At 36.8% G+C, this 18,556-nt stretch overlaps 1 protein-coding gene across 2 annotated transcripts; it reads left to right on the top strand.

The window, feature by feature from the left end:
- Positions 1–151: 151 nt before the first annotated feature.
- lrrc74b (leucine rich repeat containing 74B) lies at positions 152–18,346 on the top strand. 2 transcript variants are annotated; one of them, XM_005473613.4, is made up of 10 exons: positions 152–540; positions 1,380–1,554; positions 2,023–2,165; positions 6,177–6,309; positions 10,532–10,738; positions 12,914–13,023; positions 13,867–13,982; positions 14,356–14,434; positions 17,165–17,260; positions 17,343–18,346. In XM_005473613.4, exons 1-10 carry the CDS (start codon positions 442–444, stop codon positions 17,457–17,459), a joined length of 1,275 nt encoding a protein of 424 aa, XP_005473670.1. In that variant the 5' UTR covers positions 152–441; the 3' UTR covers positions 17,460–18,346. The 2 variants fall into 2 exon arrangements, with proteins under 2 accessions (XP_005473670.1, XP_019220742.1); XM_019365197.2 differs by lacking the exon at positions 10,532–10,738.
- The last annotated feature ends 210 nt before the right edge of the window (positions 18,347–18,556 follow it).

Here is an 18,556-nt window from a genome sequence, read left to right as displayed (position 1 = left end):
GGCTGAAGCAAACAATCCATTTACTTCCCCCTCCTCCTTTTCCTCCTCCTGTAAGTGCTGGTTGTCATGGTTCAAAGAGTTGGCACTCAGAGTACTGAGAGTGCCATGACAACCTGTCAACAAATCAAGCCATCCAAACATGACAAAAGAACTCTGATTGGTGACTTACAGTCAGGTAGTGAAGCCCTAGCCTTTTTAATTACCACAGCAGAGTTTGGCAAGACCTTTAAGTAAGCTTGCTTGCATGAAGACATAGTGCACCAAATCCTGCTGAAATTCAGTGCAGTGATTGAGCTTACAACGCAAATATTTTACTTGCCGTCTGGATCTAAAAGCACAAAAAAGGACAGAAGGAAAAAAGAAAGAAATTACTAAGGAATTTCTGCATAAAGGTAGCAAAATAGTTGTCTTAGTATCAATATTACAGCTATTATCAGTGTCATGCTTCATGGGAAGAAGTTGGCCAAGCAGGTGCTGCTGCCTTCTGTGCTGGAAGACGATGACGCAGGAACAGAAAGTGGGAAGCTGCAGCTGGGGGAGGTAGGAAACCGACTATGCAGCCAAGTTTGCAAACTCTTGAGCAAGGGAAGTGTGAATGACCAGGTAGGTAAGATTAGATTCTTAAGACTGTTCAAAGGCAGAATTTCAAAAAGCTCGAGATTAAATAAGATATAGGAGAGGGACTCAGGGTGAGAACTGAAAGCATGTTATAGACCTGTAAGAGCATAAAAGAGCATAATAGGTTTTAGAAATTGAGATCTTAACCAAATCTCTAGGCACGTCTAAGCACTTTCCTTGCCCTGGGCAAGGAAACACAGCCTCAAACGTACAGACTAAAGACCTGCTGCTTCCTTTTATAGACTGCTCTTTTGACCTGTGTACTCACATGAATGTATTTAAAAGGAGGGCCTCAAAGTCATGTCCTTAAAGTGTGTTTTAATTACACTTTTGGGTCCCACTGTATGAGAAATTCATTATCAGAGCTGTCCCCGAACATGTGCAGGACCTGTTCTGCTATGCTAACTAATTCTACTTCTGTATTCTGGAAATAACAATATAAAGCATCACTGACTGAGACACATGTGAATGTACCATAAGCTTAGAAATAAAAGGAGTGAAAGACAGCAAAAATAGCTTCTGGTTCAAGAGGTTAAAGAGAGGTGGGAAGAATGGAGTGGGAGGATAGGGAAGTACTTTCAAAGATTATAAAGACAGAAGGATACAATCTTAAAGACACAAGCCCACACTGATGAACTAAACACTGTAGGTATTGGTTTTATTCTCCTGGCAGTAAAATCAATCAACTCTGCTCACACGGGCTGCTAACAACAGACAGGTTTGACGAGTCACGATGTCTTACTTTCTCATTTTCCATCTAGCTAAGAATGAGCCAGACAGAGGTTGATATGCGTGGGCCAAAAGACCAACACTCAAGCCCTGACAGGAACGTGCTAGACGGCGGCACAAGACACGAGGAAGACGAAGAAAAGGAGCCTGAAGTACAGGAGTGCCTGAGCTCTGATGATGACTATGATACAGATTTGGAGCTCGAAGGTATAATTTAACTTTGGCAACCAAAAGGAGATCAATTGGGTGGGAATGTTACAATATTTTATCATGTTTTGATAGCCAGTCTTAATTTGCTCTTGTTCACACCATGTAAGATAAGGCAAAGCCCTCTTGTCACCCATCTGTTTTTTTCCTATCTGCCTTTCCATTTTTTCAAACACCAAATGACTTTAAAAAAAAAGACACTCCTACATGCACCCACCCACATATGTGGAGTCCTATTCTGCATGTTAATGATTTCATCTCAGTCTTTGTGTCAGGCTTCCTTTTCACCAGAAATGAAAACCATCTGGTATGAATGAGCTTTCCTGACAGGGCAAAATCAGCAACAAGGGATATTTCAATGTCCCACTCAAAAGGTCCTTCAATGGGGAAACGTGCAATATCACTCTTTTTTACACAAAAGGTACGGAGCATGAACGACTGAGACAGAGTGCTGTCTTTATGTTGCAGGTAAGGAGGCGGCATACGATCTGACGGGGCAGACATGCTACATGACAGCGTGTAAAAAGTTCCAGGTGGTCCCTGCCTCTTATTTCCTGCAGCATATGCAAAATAGCTCGCTGGTTATGGTGCATCGCGGTCTGGGGCCTCAGGTATAGTAAAAAATAAGGCAAAATTATTAAAATTATTAGAAAGACAAAAGGGGTGATGCTTTGATGGAAGGCTTGGGAGTTTGAGTTTCTGGTGACAAAAGAAAAGATTTTCAATAGTGCAGGGGAAGATGATTAATTTCTTTATTTGTGTAGCTCTTTTTGTCCCTAAATGTACATATTTTATTATTGTTTTAAGACATAATATGTTTATTGTTAGTATTATAAGTAATAATAATGCAATAATGATAATAATAATGTTACCAACAAAAACATAATACATATTAGTAATAAGAGCATCTACAGTATTCTGAAAAAATGAGAGGGCCACTTCTCACACCTTTAAAATGCCATGATGATAGGGAGCATTTGGTCTTGAACAGCACTTCTCCAGGTTTTCTGAACATCTTTCAAAGGCTTTCTTTGGACATTGGCTGCTTTTTCATTTTCAGTCCAGTCCTTTCACCTGACCATTTTCAGAAGAATGTTTTTTCTGTGTTTGTGAAGCCACTTAGCTTCAAGAAATTAGACTTTGCTTTTCAAAAAAATGTGGTTAATCGCAGTTTATTCATGAGTTATAAATGGGGGCAATTGCTTTTTCACATGGAGCCAGGTAGTTTTGGATAACCATCATATAAAAACTGCATTTTGTATCTACGCAGATAAGTGTGACAAATATGCCCAAAAAAACAGAGAGAGAGAAAATAAATCAGGTAGAAGTCAAAAAAAGTATTAGTATACAACTAACTGGTAGTTTGGCTGCAGCTGGCTGTTATTTTCAGTGATAGAAAGTAGTCAACTAGCCACTAGACACATCTGGGGCCCAGTATTTCCCTCAAACCAAAAAAGCAGTACCAAGATAGGAAAAAGTTGAATTTACATTTGCCAGGTGGCCAGGAATACAAAGATGTACTCTGACCTACCAACATTCTGCCCTACTTCGTGTCACAATTTAGTTCTACCCAAACAGTAAAATCAGATATTGCAATTTTAAGGTATTTAAGTCTGCATAAAAGAAATAGGATATTGAAGGTAAAAATTTTAACTGCTTTCCATCAGTTTTGTATTCATGATATTCTGTGCAATTTGGGATTTATAGTAATCAAACTATATTAATATCAGTGGTTCTCACAATAGCTGTGGAGTGTTATTACCCCAGCTAAGAAACCACAAATTAAACTGGAGACTGAAGCCAAACCTTATTAAAAAAGAAGGGTTTTATTTCAATAATTGAGTAATCTAAGTAGTTAGAAGTTAGAAATTTCAAATTTAATTTAATAAATTCAAGTAGTTTTAGTTTTGTTCCAAACTGACCGCACCAGAGAAAAAGTCACACTGTGTTTAAAATAGTCTGTGCAGCACTTTATGATTTCTCCCTTAGTGCATTTCATCTATTAGACCTGTCAATCTACACCCTCAGCAGATATGCCTGGAACATTTCAAAGCAGACAATACAGCTAATTTTTTTCAGTTTTTAACCTTATCAGGGTCACTGAAAACATTTTTCTCTGGTGTTTAAAAGTCAACACATCATTCAACATATTTCTTTCTGACTTTAAACAGACTTTAAAGAGATGGTTTTCAAGCTATTGAGTGTTAGGTACCAAAGAAAATGATGACACAATTATAACACCGCGGTCATGCTGTATTAAAAACTGACACAGAAGGTTCAGGGCAACCCCCACTACCCTTCTCTTTTTGTGCAGAATGGAAGAATATCTCCCTTTTCTCTTCCTGGCTCACTCATCAGATCAGTTTCACCTGATGGAGGATATTTGAACTGAACCAACTGTGCAAAGGTCCTCACATGCGTGTGAAACTGAGTAACAGCTAGGCATGTTCAAAACGATTAGATTGTAACAGTACTTTAGATTAATCCAGGCTTTTACTTAGTGAATGATATGCTAATTCACATGGCTCCTTCAGGATAGGTGATCATGAGCTCACTAGTAGTCAGTTCAGTGTCCAAGTCCAACGCATCCGAGATTCAAAGATTTCAGTTCTTTTCCAAGGACACAGAACATAAATGGATCATCCCCAACACTTAATCATCTGTCTCATATTGTGCTGATCCTCCTCCCAACAAAAGTGCACATATTTGAACCAATCGAGGCAATCAAGACTTCAAAAGTTCACTGTGGTAGCAGTAGTAGTGGTGCTACTTTGTAAGTTTTATTAATAAAGTAAGCTATTGTTTCTTGGTGAGAAAAACACAAATAAACAAATAAACACCATTGCATTGTTTAGATCATTTTCATTTAGATGCACTGACTGCAGCTTTGATTTTTTTGAACAGGATGATGTAGCTGTAGATGATGTAGATGTTGGTAGCATCTCATCTAACAAATGCAAGCGATGAGCTTACTAATTTGAAGAGCAAGAGCTTTAGCCAGCCTTAAAGCTAGGTATTGTTGTTTTTTCTTCTCTCCACTATTTTGTGAACCTAATGTGCAAAGTTTGCAAGCGTCCTTGGTCAAATTTGTGGTAAAGCTCTTTGCAGCTAACAGATACTTGTCAAACAAGCACGATTTGCATTTCACTGTGATGTTTTTCTTGTCTTAGCTAGTGGTAATGACCATTAAAGTTGCAGTAATGGATTTTTAGATGAGATAATAAAATATGCTATCTGGATTTTTACCTTAAAACATGTACCAAATCTACTCAAAACACATTAACACTAATATTGCTTTTCTACAAGATCTCCATACATTTGATTTATGCAGCAAGTGGTATTGTTAACTATCACATTTTATCCTAAAGCCCCACTACGCTTTTCCTGCATCCCGTCTACAGTACTTGTTGTTGACAACATTTGACAGGTCCTTTTGTAACAAGATAATCAATGTTATGACTTACCTGTCAGTTGTTTTCATTTTGTGGATTATCAGATTATACATAGCTTTGATGCTCTAGTCTGTTATATAGGCCTCACCAACACTTACTCCAGTATTTCACCTCTTAGGAAAGCAAGCTTCTGTTCTTCTATTTTCCTTCTATTGATCTATGCTGATAGAGAAAACCTATCTAATTACATGGTCCTGCTAAACGTTAGAGACAAGATTATTATAGTGTCACAACCTGAAATAAACAGATTTGCGCTACATTTAGTATTAAACATTAACATTTCCATACATATACACATCATTAGGGTTTCTTTATTATTCTTACAATATACTTGTTTTTTTTGGGGGGGGGGGTTAAAAAGCACAAAACATTAAAGAAAACAAAATTTAAAATTGTATTTTTGTCAATCCTGATCTCTATCTATCCCTAGTAATCAATAATAAGTACATGTCTTCTTTTTTTATAGTAATCAGTGTAAAATACCTCTTTGGTTTTACATATCCGACTGAGGGGCCAGTACATTCTTTCCAATACTGAAAATGGTCAGGCAGCGGCTTTCAGCTGCTGCACAGTTTGACATTTTTACAGGCTTGTACTGCTCTATAATGGTGTAAATGAAAGTTATAAAAGATAAATTCATTCCTTAACCAGCTCATTCTGTAGGTTCCAGCACCAGGAACATCATTCAGACAGATTATATTGGATTTTAAATATGTCTTTATCTGTCAATCACAAATGGTAAAATCACAAAGTGTGACTTCCAAAGGTTATCTGTTTCATGTCTTGGAAATTGATATGCTTTTTAAATCTTACAGAAATTTACTTTGCTTGCATTTAAACATGCTATACCCCGATGAGGCAGATTCTGTCCTCCTATTTATCATCAAGTCAACACAGTTAAGGCTTCATGCACTCAACTTTCTCATTAGCGATGCTAGAAACAATAATTTTCATGTGCTGTGAGTTTCATTTCTGACCCACGCCTCCACATCGCTCCCTTCTGCTTCATTTGTCTTGTACAGGTTTAATATTCCCCTCTCTCTCTCTCTCTGCCCACCTGTGTGAGTACATCTTTTAACTGGAATGCAGATAAGAATATATACTGCTGTGAACAAACAGAAGAAATTCACTTTGAGGATGGGTTGGGGGGGTATGGTTGTGTATTTTCAGGGCACCAAAGCACTGGCGGTTCCCCTGGTAACCAACACTTCAATACTGCGGCTGAACCTGCGAGATAATTGGATGGAAGGCATGGGTGGAGCTGCTATAGCTGAGATGTTAAAAGAAAATTGCTACATTACAGGTGGTTTTACTGTGATTTACTGTGGACTCAACACTTTGTGTTCTTTTTTTTTATATACTTCTTAATAGCAAAGGTGGGACCCCAACATCAACATATTCAACATTTTCCTCCAATAAATATAAAACACTTACCATCTCAAGTCCCCCTTTTATATCTGTTCTTTCTCATATTGCACTAGTTGTATGTGCAGTTTGGAACATGAGAACACTCTAAGGCTTCGGTATATGTAGACGAACCATATAAGTGTCCTTCTCCTTAAAGTCCCATAAGGTGAAATTTATCCTGTACACAAGATAACTGTAAGAACAAATTGTTATCCTATGCAAGAAATTTAAATTTCCTGTGGGAACATGTTACTTTGTTGCAATTTAAGAAGAACTTATGCAAACAACTTCAGATGCACACAGTCACATATTAGAGACAGCTAAGTTAATCAAGTTTTAATTTAGGAATGTAATAAAATTATATTTATTATTTACATTATATATTTGTCTGATAATTTCCTAATTTTGTCTGATCAGTTCCTAACAACATTTAAATTTACAATAATGGATCACACATCAGTGGGGAATACATTTCACCACAGTAGATGTCTTTCTGAAAGTGCTGTAACTAGTTTGAGAATATAATTCCTCCACTGTTATCTTCTTCAATGCTATGTGTCAACATACTGCAGACCAGATCCCTGAACTTTACCCCCACAAAGGTTGATTATCTTGTTAATACATTTACATCTTTACTGTATATGATTCCAGATACAGTAGAAAGCGAAAAAGAAAGCATCAAATCAGAAGTACTTGATTCCCTGGTATAACTCTCAAACATACCAGCTTACAAGGAGCATGTAAGCTGGAGTGGAAATAGATCATCATTTAGCAAATACTTTGTTGCTCTATGAAATTTTTATTTTTTTTTAATCCACAAAGCTAGAACATCTTACTTCATCATTGACTGAAAAAATTAGAACATCTGACTTGGCTTCAGTACTTCCTCCAAACCATCGATGCGTTTTTTAGATCCCATTCCTACAAGAGTGCTCAAAGAAGTCCTACAATTAACCATTAATGCTTCAATCTTAAATATGATCTGCCTGAATCTATTAATCAGCTACATACCACAGGCCTTTAAGATGGCAGTAGTTAAACCACTATAAAAGACATCACTTGACCCAGCTGTCTTAGCTAATTATAGGCCAATCTCCAACCTTCATATTATCTCAGAAATTCTTGAAAGAGTAGTTGTAAAAAAGCTAACTGATCATTGATAGAGGAATGGTTAATTTGAAGAGTTTTAGTCAGGTTTCAGAGCTCATCACATTATAGAAACAGCTTTAGTGAAAGTTACAAATAATCTTCTTATGGCCTCTGACAGTGGACTCATCTCTGTGCTTAGTGCAGCATTCACTACTGTTGGCCATAATATTTTATTTTTATTATATATTGTATTACAGGTACTGTGCTGGAGTGGTTTGAATCATATCTATCTAATATACTCCAATTTGATCATGTAAATGGAGAGTCATCGTCACACACTAGTTATGGAGCTGGTTCCTTGTTAGGACCAATTCTGTTTACATTATACATGCTTCCCTTAGCCAGTACAATAGTTAATTAAACTACTAGATGACCTCTAATTTTCTGCTTCTAAATTCAGATAAAAGTTATTGGCCCTAAAAATCTTAGAAATATTGTATCAAACCAGATGCTTACTCCGGATGGCATTACCCTGGCCTCCAGTAACACTGGGAGGAATCTTGGAGTCGTTCTTGTCCAGGGTATGTCCTTCAGTGCACATATTGAAAAAACATGTAGGACTGCTTGTCTCAGAGTGATGCTGAAATACTAGTTCAAGCATTTATTACTCCTAGGCTGGACTACTGTAATTTGTAACTCTCTGAAAATCCTTCAGTTGGTCTACAACATTGCTTGTAATTCCTAGGGTATTTAGATGCAGAATTGGAGGCAGAGCCTTCAGCTTCCAGGCCCCTCACTTTGGAACCAGCTACCACTTTGGATTCGGGAGACAGACACCCTCTCTGCTTTTAAGATTAGGCTTAAAACTAACCTTAACAGCAGATGGCCTCACCTCCCTGAGCCTGGTTCTGCTGGAGGTTTCTTCCTGTTAAAAGGGAGTTTTTCCTTCCCACTGTCACCAAAGCACTTATCATCTCATATGATTGTTTGGGTTTTCTCTGTTTTCTATGTATTATTGTAGAGTTTTTTTTACCTTACACTACAAAGTGCCTTGAGGCAACTGTTGTTATGATTTGGCGCAATACAAGTAAAATTGAATTAAATTGATCTGAATTGATTAAAATCATTTCTGCTCATACAAGACTGTATGACTCACAGTTTTCACTATGAGATGTGGATATGGATAATAATCCTGTGTCTAGCAGTAAGAATGTCATTGTATGACCCTAAGAAGCTAAACTTTTGTCATAAACCTAATTTTACAGCCCAATTTATCTTTAGATGGATATGAAAAATAAATGAGTCATGTTTACTGAAAAACACTGAAGTCAGTGATACCGTGCTGCTACCATCAGCAGGCTATCAAGCTCCATTGACCACTCTATTATGTTTATGTGAATGATAAAGATAATCTTTTTCTGTTGAGGCTGACAGAATTGTTGTAAGTATAAAACTGGTTTAAACAGAACATTTGGCCTGATGACTTATAGAAAGTGAAGGGATCACTGAATACAACATAACGGTGGAGGTCAGTGTGAATGTCTGTAAATGTGCACACTTACAAAATGTTTTACTGAGAGACACAAATGTTGACCTAAGGGTGGTGCTTGAAGAAAACTCGAGCTTATTGGGATTCATCATTAGAGCAGTCTATCCAGTCTGTTTCAGTAAAAGCCAAAACATGTTGCAGCTGCTGCTGGTGCTAGATGAAATTTTAGGGATCAAGAGAAGTAGTTATAATTCAGTCTCGGGGGGGATAGGAATGCCTGTATTCTTGAACCAAATTGCTGGTCCAGTTGATTTGCTGCAGTTGAAATACACATTGTGACTATATACTGAACGCATTATTTCCCAGTTACTTTTGTGTAAATAACATTAAGTAGTATTTGTCTTTCCAAATGCATTTTCAGATGGTGATAAGCCACCATAAAATTCCAACTTTGTCAGGTTTATATTGTTGATTGTCATTTATGCTTATAAATATTTACTCATATATGCTTAGAGTTTATAATCAATGTCATATTGATAGAGGTTTGATCCTTAGTAGTCTGTAAAGACTTTGTGTGCTTTCCAGAGTGTTCTGGCATGCACACACACACCTTAAGGTCATGAGAGAGGTTATATCTTCTCTTACTGATTTATGGCATAGGAGGACACCAACTCTGTATCTGGTTAAGTATAAGAGCCTTTTGTTTAGATAGACTCCTGGCACCAGCTTTGGGGAGTCTTCACAGGCTCACATCTTCACACACACACACACACACACACACACACACACACACACATACACACACACATACTTACACAACGCACAGACAAGGTACTCTTTGTTTGTATGTATACCTATGTAATACGTCATATGTTAATGAACCTATGCATATTCATGTAACCTCAATAAAAGAGCAGTGTTACGAGGGAGTGGACACGAGCAACTGGGGTCAAGCGTCCAGTTGGTCTTCCTCATTTACGAGAAACATAAAGAACTTTGCCTGCTTGTGTCTTGCTTTGCTGTGTAGCAGAATTGTCTTGAACGTTCCAGCGAATAGGTTTATGCTACAAACCTATCAAACTTTGTTTAATTAATTTTTAATTTAAAAAATAGTTGATTAACTTAAATAGCATGCAATAGCTAGAAAGGTCATTTCAGACACATTGCTGTAGTAGTGACAAGACAGTATCTAAAAGCAGTGATTTATTTTTCAGATTCAAAAACCTCATCAAATGTACTCCCCAGCTAAACCTCTCACATTTAAACTGAATTTTCCTCTACCTCCTCCCAAAGGAAATTTACTCCAAAAATAGAGACAGTATGTGAGAAATATGTGAAATTCAGAAAAAATAAAGCAGAAGAAATGATTCATCTTTTTTGTGAAATACCGTACTGCAATAATGACAATTACCAAATGCTCAAAAACATTTTGAGAATGCTATTTGGTCTTTTTGGAACTTTCTTGTGTTTAGTTTACTTGCCACTTTTTATTGGTCTCTTTTCACCTTGCACGATGTTTCAATTTGTGTGTCAATCCCAGAGGTGGACCTGTCCAATAACAATCTAGAGGTTTATGGAGCCAAAGCCATAGCTGGTATGCTTAAAGAGAACAGCACCCTGGTGAGCCTCATTCTGTCAGGAAACCATTTCACAGACCGGTCCATTGAACACCTCTGCCCAGCGCTGATCACCAACACCAAACTACAGCACCTCGACCTCAGCTACAATGCTCTGGGGGAGCGTGCAGGTAGCAAAGTAATTAGTTTTGTAAAGGTCTCATAGTTTCTATAAGCCTGTAGCCTTTCAAAGAGTGAAACAGTACCCATGACTCCAGTTTTTATTAAGATGATATTAAAGATTTGTGCCAGAGATACAGTTTTTCACATATTTTCCATTAACAGCACCAGATAACTGAACTTCAGGACCCAGAAATTATATGTTGCATCAATAAATCGCAAAAGACATTAAGGCAGTGTGGGGAATAGGATGTAAATTCCTTTTCTTTGCTTTTCATCTTAATGTGGGCCTTTAAAAAAAATCTGCCCTCTGATTTCTGCACAACATAACAACAAGTTTGTGGACATTCAACCATGTGGCTGTTAAACATCAGATTGCAAAACTTTTGTAATTAAGTTCCTGCTTCTGGTTTCCTGATTTCCACGAGAAACCAGCAGCAGAGATTAAGAGGCACAGACAAGATCCATTACTAATGTTGGCCTAAGGTGTAGCTGCTAGTTTTAATTCTGGTTAGCCAGATAGGATTAAAGGGTTGACTGGGCAAACTGGAGGGCACAGTGTCCATAATATTAGTGTATACTACTATAATTTCCTATATAATTGTCCTTCAATTTCACTTACAGTATAGATAAAAACCATTGAAAATATAAGGCACAAAACTATTTAAATACATTCATTAGTGCATAGTTTCCCTTTCCATCTTTCTAAGATATTTGTTTAAAGACTAGCAAAATAATTAATTTAAGGATTTTATTGCTTAAAATCAACGTTATTCTGTGTTTACTTTTCTTTTTTATCTGTACATAAAAGAGTAGAACAAAATTGATGTAGGATTTTTAAGGCCAAGAGATAACAATACAGAAAATTGTATATACATATCAGCCAGTATTCGTTTTTCTTTCAGTTACACAAAACATAAACAGATTTCCTAGCATTTGCTATCTATAGTCATTTGTCTAGAGCGCCCTCTGTTGGACAAACTATGTAATGCCAAAACTCGTAACATGGCTAAAGAATGTTTTTCCCACTACTTACTTACCTCTTTTTTAATCACACGTTATAAATATCTGTAGATCAGCAAGTAGTGATATCGGCCTTTGTATCAGCCCACCCATAAATTGGTTGGATACTATGAATGAATATTTTCAATATGTCAATAGCTCTTGAAGTCATCGTATATACTATTTTTGCTCTCTTTTCCATTTACAATTAAATGTACAAAAAAAGGCCTGTGAACTGCCTATTACTGTTAAGAGTGCAGATTTATTTAACAATAGGACTGTATTGTATGTAAGCATGTAAGCAGGAGGGGGGTGGGAGAGGGGTTCTGCTGTCATAAAAGATTTTGCCATAATGGTGCAGCCTTATCTCCAAGCAGTCATAAGACAGCATGCAGCAGCAGATTGTGGCATTCAAAGGTCAAGCACATTTCGCCTTCATTAAAACCTCTTTCAATTATCATGCGGATGAGCTTTGTGACAGGCACCTTGTGGAAGAATGGCAGACCAGAGCACTGAGCATCTGATATAGGTAATTGAAAATAAATCTACACGAGGGAAAGGGGACACCACCATATCTTATCGCTATGATTCATCCCCGCACGCTCTATTCTGTATTCCTCAATGCTGCTGCTGATATGTCAAAGTACATTTTCATGTGTTTTGAGCGCACTCTAGCATGTACCAAAAGTGTACCAGTCAAACACACTGACATTCATGCTATGGCATTATGGCTTTTCCAGCTGAGCACATTATCTTGAGTGATTATGAACCACCGAGTGTCATGCAGTTTTTTACATTTATGGAAAATGTCAGTGACATGATGATGGGTATATATTTTTGTCCAGGATAGTTACCTCTATAGTCGTCACTCAGTAAAGCGTTAAGGGAATATACTGGAGATGATACAGTGTTTTGAAGAACAGAGTTGTTTTTTAAAAAGTTTTTTCTGACTTGATGCCTGATGTATAATAATTCATAAACATGTCTAAACTATCTTGTTACCTTTTTTTTAACACATGATTAAATAATTACTTATGAATAATTAATAAACAGAGTCACTATTTCTAAACAAGCTTTTATATTAGGATGAGTACATTTCATTGTTTTAAAAATGCAATAATGCAACTATTTATTTTATCAGATTGCCCTGAATTATTCTTACGTTCATTTTCTATTTTCACAAGGAGAACACCTGGGAGATGCTCTGTCTGAGAACACCGGGCTGAGATCGCTAAACCTGGCATGGAACGGCATTCGACAAAAAGGAGCAGTAATGCTGGCCAATGGTCTTGGGGTAATACACTTGGACATGAATGTGTGATTAGCTTTCTGAACTTATGCAAGACAAATAAGATCTAATGGTACAGTGAAAAATAAGACTAAAGTAACTCCACATCCCCATTACATCAATTTACAATTTTTTTCAGATTTTGCACAACCTTCCCTAAAGCTACAAAAGGCTTTATATAACTTCCTCATATTTGCATTTGTAACCAATAAAACCAGTAAAAAAAAAAACCCTGAAATGTAAGTCCCTCTTAAAAATGGCCTTGGACTAAAAAATAGGGAATCCAATAAAAGGAAAGTACAAAAACACGTTTGTGAACCGTACCTTTGGCCACGCTCCTTTGACAATATATTATACATAAAGCAATCTATTTATATCTGAATTTATAATGATTGAAATTTTGGCTAAGCTGAGTGGAAACTCCCAAACCAGGGATAGTTAGCTGGTAAAACAATTATAACAACATCATAATGATGCTACACTGACATCAAAACCTATTAAGATTAATGATATGGTAATTGCTAATTGCAGACGACATCTCATATCTTGGCTGACTCCCTTATCCTGCTTTGTGAAGCAGCCCCCCAGGCAGGTATTCATCAAGCATCTCACTGCAAGAGAACTTATGCAGTAGTTTTCCTTTCCCTATCTTATTGACCACCATGGCCAAGTGGACCCTGATCACTGGCAGGTGTGATTGATTCACACCCTGGGAGGGTTATTAATTCAGAATCTATACTTCACTGTCATTTTAAAGTAAGATATTTCTTTTGTTGAGATTTAATCTTGTTAGAGAACTTGTTCAAGTTGTCCCCTTTTAGTATTGATACATTCTTTTCTGTGTTTCAGGAAAATGTTTTTCTTAGAATACTGGATCTGTCATTTAATGGCTTTGGGAAAGAAGGAGCCAGTGCTTTAGGACAGGCTCTTAAAGAGAACAATGTTTTAGAAGAGTTAAATATCAGGTATGTGTCTTTGTTGTGTTACTATTGAATGATCAGATTAGTGAGTAGAAATTGAGAGCTCAAGCCTAGATCATTTTCACAAATTAGAATTCACAATCTTATCTTTCACATTGTTTATAAACTTCCTGGCGAGTTCAAACTACTCTTCCAGACTGATTCTAATAGATCTTAAATGGTGATTACCCTTTTTCTTAAAGAAAGAAATCAAATAATCCAGTTTCCTCTGCCTTCTGCTTGACTTTTTTAGTAAAACAAAGCTTGCTTTACAAATTCACTTGGATGAATAATGCCATTTAAAAAAGTAACACTTTATGATTGCTTCCCTCACACTCCAACACACACTCTTGTTTTCTGCTTTTGTTTCTCGCCACAGTAACAACCGAATACCCCCTGAAGGAGCGATCCACCTCGCCATGGGCCTCAAAGTAAACAAGACAATCAAATCCCTGAATGTAAGCTGCTGAAAAGAGATTGGTTCTAGCTTCACGAGCAACGGGGGGCATCAGTGGATAAAATAGGATAAATAAATGGATCAGTGTACTTCATTTTAATGTAAATGCTCAAGCTGAATTGTCAGGTGCTCAGCTCAGGTGACTGAAAAAGTTATAGAGAACATGCTAAATTGAGTTAAATTCTCCCAGTTGGATACTGACTGCTTGTGCGCTCCTGTGTTGGAAATTTTTCATAGCATATGCAAGTTTTAAAACAGTCACAAACTAATGAACAATCCTTGAATATTAATCAATTGAAAATTCTCTGATATGAGAAGCATCCAAATATTCCTGAAACAAACTATACTTTGTTTGAAAGCTTCACAATAAAAAAATCAAATCGTTTTGAGAAACTCAGACTAAGCAACAATAGCAGCAGTTGCTTCTTTTACGATAGCACACTAACCCAATTCTGAATATAGCTGAAATATTATTTTAACATGTAAATGAAATAGAATGCAATGATTTCCAAATCTCATAAAGCTGAAAAATATACCGTTTTAAGAAAAATATTAGCTCACATTGAATTTGATGTCAGCAACAGAGCCGTACTTGTCACTGTGTGGCCCTTCTTCTTCTAACAATAGTCTGTAAACAGTCCAGCTGTTGGACAGAGGAATGTTATCCCATTCTTGTCTGGTATAGGATTCTAGCTGCTCAGTAGTCCTGGGTGGTCTTTGTCATTGTTTTTTATTTTTTGTTTTTTTCAGCTTATAATGCTTTCAGGTGGTGAAAAGTCTGTGCTGCAGGCAGGACATTTAAGCACTTGTACTCTCTTTCTAAGAAGCAATTGTTTTGATAGCTGCAGTATATTGTTTTATCCAAAAGTTGATTCTGTTCATCTGGACGTAGCGTTTTGTGGGAGAAACGTTTCGTCACTCATCCAAGTGACTTCTTCAGTCTCAGCTGACTGCAGGTTTCCCCAATCTTATAAACAGTACATTTGCATAATGACTGAAACCAGCCCACTGAAGGAACAATGGGCTGGGAGGTCAGTTCCTTAATCATAATATGATGTAAAATCTGTATCTACCTTTCAGTCTTGATGATTCCTTCCAGAGCCACAAGCTGCCATTTCCATAGGCACTGATACACCCCCATGCCATCAGAGATGCAGGATTTTAAACTGAGTTTTGATAATAAGTCAGACAGTCCCTCTCCTCTTTAATCTGGAGGATGCGGGGCCCATGGTTTCCACAAAGAGTTTCAAATTTTGATTTGTCTAACCACAGAACAGTTTTCCACTTTGCCTCAGTCCATTTTAAATTAGCTTTGGCTGACAGAAGATGGTGGCATTTCTGGATAATGTTCACATATCTTTGCATCACAGAGCTTTAACCTGCATTTGTGGATGACACGGCGAACTGAGGTCACAGAATTCTGGAGGTGTTCCTTAGTTCATGCATTGATTTCCATGATAGACACCCTGCCTGTTTTTAAATGCAGTGCTGCTCTGAGATACTCTTTTCATATCAATCATATTCCTGACCTGTACTCAGTTTTTCCGGATGTTTCTTTTTAGTTAGCTTTATATAGCCTTTTGTTACTCCTTTTTGGGGACATGTTGCTAAATTAAAAATGACATAATATTCTTCATGAAATAGTAGAATGTCTTGGTTTAAGCATTTGAATTGTTTTCTATCTTCTACTGTGAATAAAATATGAGTTTATGACATTTGGAAATCATTACATTTTTTGCTTTCTGTTTTATTTTGTTTCTGTTAATATTTTTATTTTGGAACTGCGGTTGCACGTATACTGACTTCATTATTTGAAATGCTGGTTTCTCATGAGCAAACTGCCTCCAAACTTTTAGTCATCATTTAAAAAGAGGTGTGTGTGTGTGTGTGTGTGTGTGTGTGTGTGTGTGTGTGTGTGTGACGGTGGTGGTGGTGGTGTTAAGAAGGTGAATTTGTATCTGCTTCTATTATTTCAGCTGTATTTTTCCTTGTATATTGTTTAGATGGACTCTGGAGAATTACATAATGCAAATTTTGAATTAAAATAATAATAGGCCAAAACCATCCCAGGAATAAAGGAATAAGCTGGCATTTGGGGACATACCATAGATATAAATGAATGTCTACCTTTACCAGCTTGTTAGTTTAGTGGAGCATAAACACTGAAAAATAGTGGCTCTGTGATTACACAGTCTGCCTACGACTGTCTGACGTGTTGTAGTTTGTCTAATCTGTGGAAAAACTAAAGCATAAGAAAAACAGTTTCCAGTTTTTCGGGACTTACAAGTACAGCTTTCTTGGCATTAAGCGGTATAACAGCAAAGACTCCAGGAAGTTATTGGTTCCTTCCCAGAACCCACATAAACAGCTAATTATCATTTTTACAAAAAAAAAAAATGCATTCAACTAGTTAATTATTGAATTTCATAAGTGCTCTTCGCTGGACTTTGATGCTACTGAGCAGAACCACGCTAAGTTAATTGACTAACTTCACAGGGGCTGAACAGATGTGAGAAGTGTATTGATTTTGTCCTTTAAATCTCAACCAGAACGAGTAAATTTGCCTCCCAACATGATGAACTATTTTTTGTACATAGCTTCACTGAGGAGATATGATGATATGAAGGGTAGAAATATTTTTTTAAGTCAATAATAGGAAAGTTCTTCATCACTTACCTAACCAGAACATAACAATTTTTGCTGTTTTTTCTTGTGTACTGTGTGTGACCAGATTGGTAGGAACCCCATCCTGAATGCTGGATGCTATGGGATCCTTAAATCTGCACAGGACAACCCAGATTCAGCCTTGGAGACTTTAGACTTTTCAGTAAGTCACATGTCTTAGGTCCTTGACATTTTTTGCAAGTGTTATCTTATTCACTAGTTCCTCTGTGTATCACTTTCTCTAGGACATCACAGTAAGCCGGGATTTTGAAGACTTGTATACAGCAGTGAAAGAAATATTCCCAGCGCTTAGAGTAAATCATGGGGGCCGCTTTGGCACATTCAGCAAAGCAAAAGCTTGAAAAGTGTTACTGTAATTGCTGTACTTTTATGCCAGCAAAGATGGAAGAAATCTTGTCAAAGCCCTATGGACGTTTTCATCAACAGATAAACCAAAGGATGCATGCCTGCAAAAAATATAACTTTTAAAGAGATGTCTTTTTTTTGTTAAAGAGCCATGAGAGCATATCCTTCTGAATAAAATGCACTGTGAATAAATAAAACTTCTTAAATACCCAATCAATTGAAAATAAAGGCAATTCAGATGCTCATTTTCCAGTAGAAACACCATGTGTGTAGTGTTTAAAACTCATTTTTTGATGAAGTCACAGAAAATAGGCATAAAATACAGGTATTGAGTATGATTCTTTTTAGATATGATCTGATTTGATGTTATATAATGTCAGTGGGTAGAATGATGGAGAGGATCAGAGAGCACTGTATTGTGTATGAAAAGAAGTGAAAGTGGGTTGCACAAAAAGGATTTAAGTACTGCATGACTAGTCTAATAGAAAAACCAGCTTTGAAAGAACAGTCCACTATTAGATAAGAGACCTGTTTACTGAGGCAGGACAACTCAAGCTGTGTTAGATACATACAGTGAGCTGTCATTTGGATGCATGTATCTCTCCCACACACCACTAAATGATCTTAAGCCAAGTTATTTTATTCCAGAACACTGTATGTAATATGTAATGTATATGCATTTGAATACATTTGACAACTAATTGGTTTATTTTGGGGCTTTTTAATAGCTTGCAGGGATTTGGGTCATCTTATGACTAGATTTGCATATATTTTCCTTAAGAAATAATCAATACTTATAACTATTACTACTTCAGTTACATATGTACTGTATCATAGAACCATTACATTCTCCTCCATACAACATAAAATGATTTTGAAATCAGTCAAACTATTGCATATGTGATATACACTTACTGGCAAAACTTCACCTCCTTCCAAAGTACATGGAGAGGAGTAATAGTCTAGAGATTGAAGCTTTCGTTGGGGGTCACAGACAGAAACCCATAAATAATAAAGTTGTTCTTCATACAACCAGTATTGTCACAGTTGTTTCAACCTCTTTACAGTTTGTTAGGTGCACCTGTTCAGTTGC

Source organism: Oreochromis niloticus, linkage group LG12 (genome assembly GCF_001858045.2).
Source record: "Oreochromis niloticus isolate F11D_XX linkage group LG12, O_niloticus_UMD_NMBU, whole genome shotgun sequence".
Taxonomy (NCBI): Eukaryota; Metazoa; Chordata; class Actinopteri; order Cichliformes; family Cichlidae; genus Oreochromis; species Oreochromis niloticus.
The sequence above is the reverse complement of the archived record's forward strand: the minus strand, read 5'-3'. Positions and strand labels throughout refer to the sequence as shown.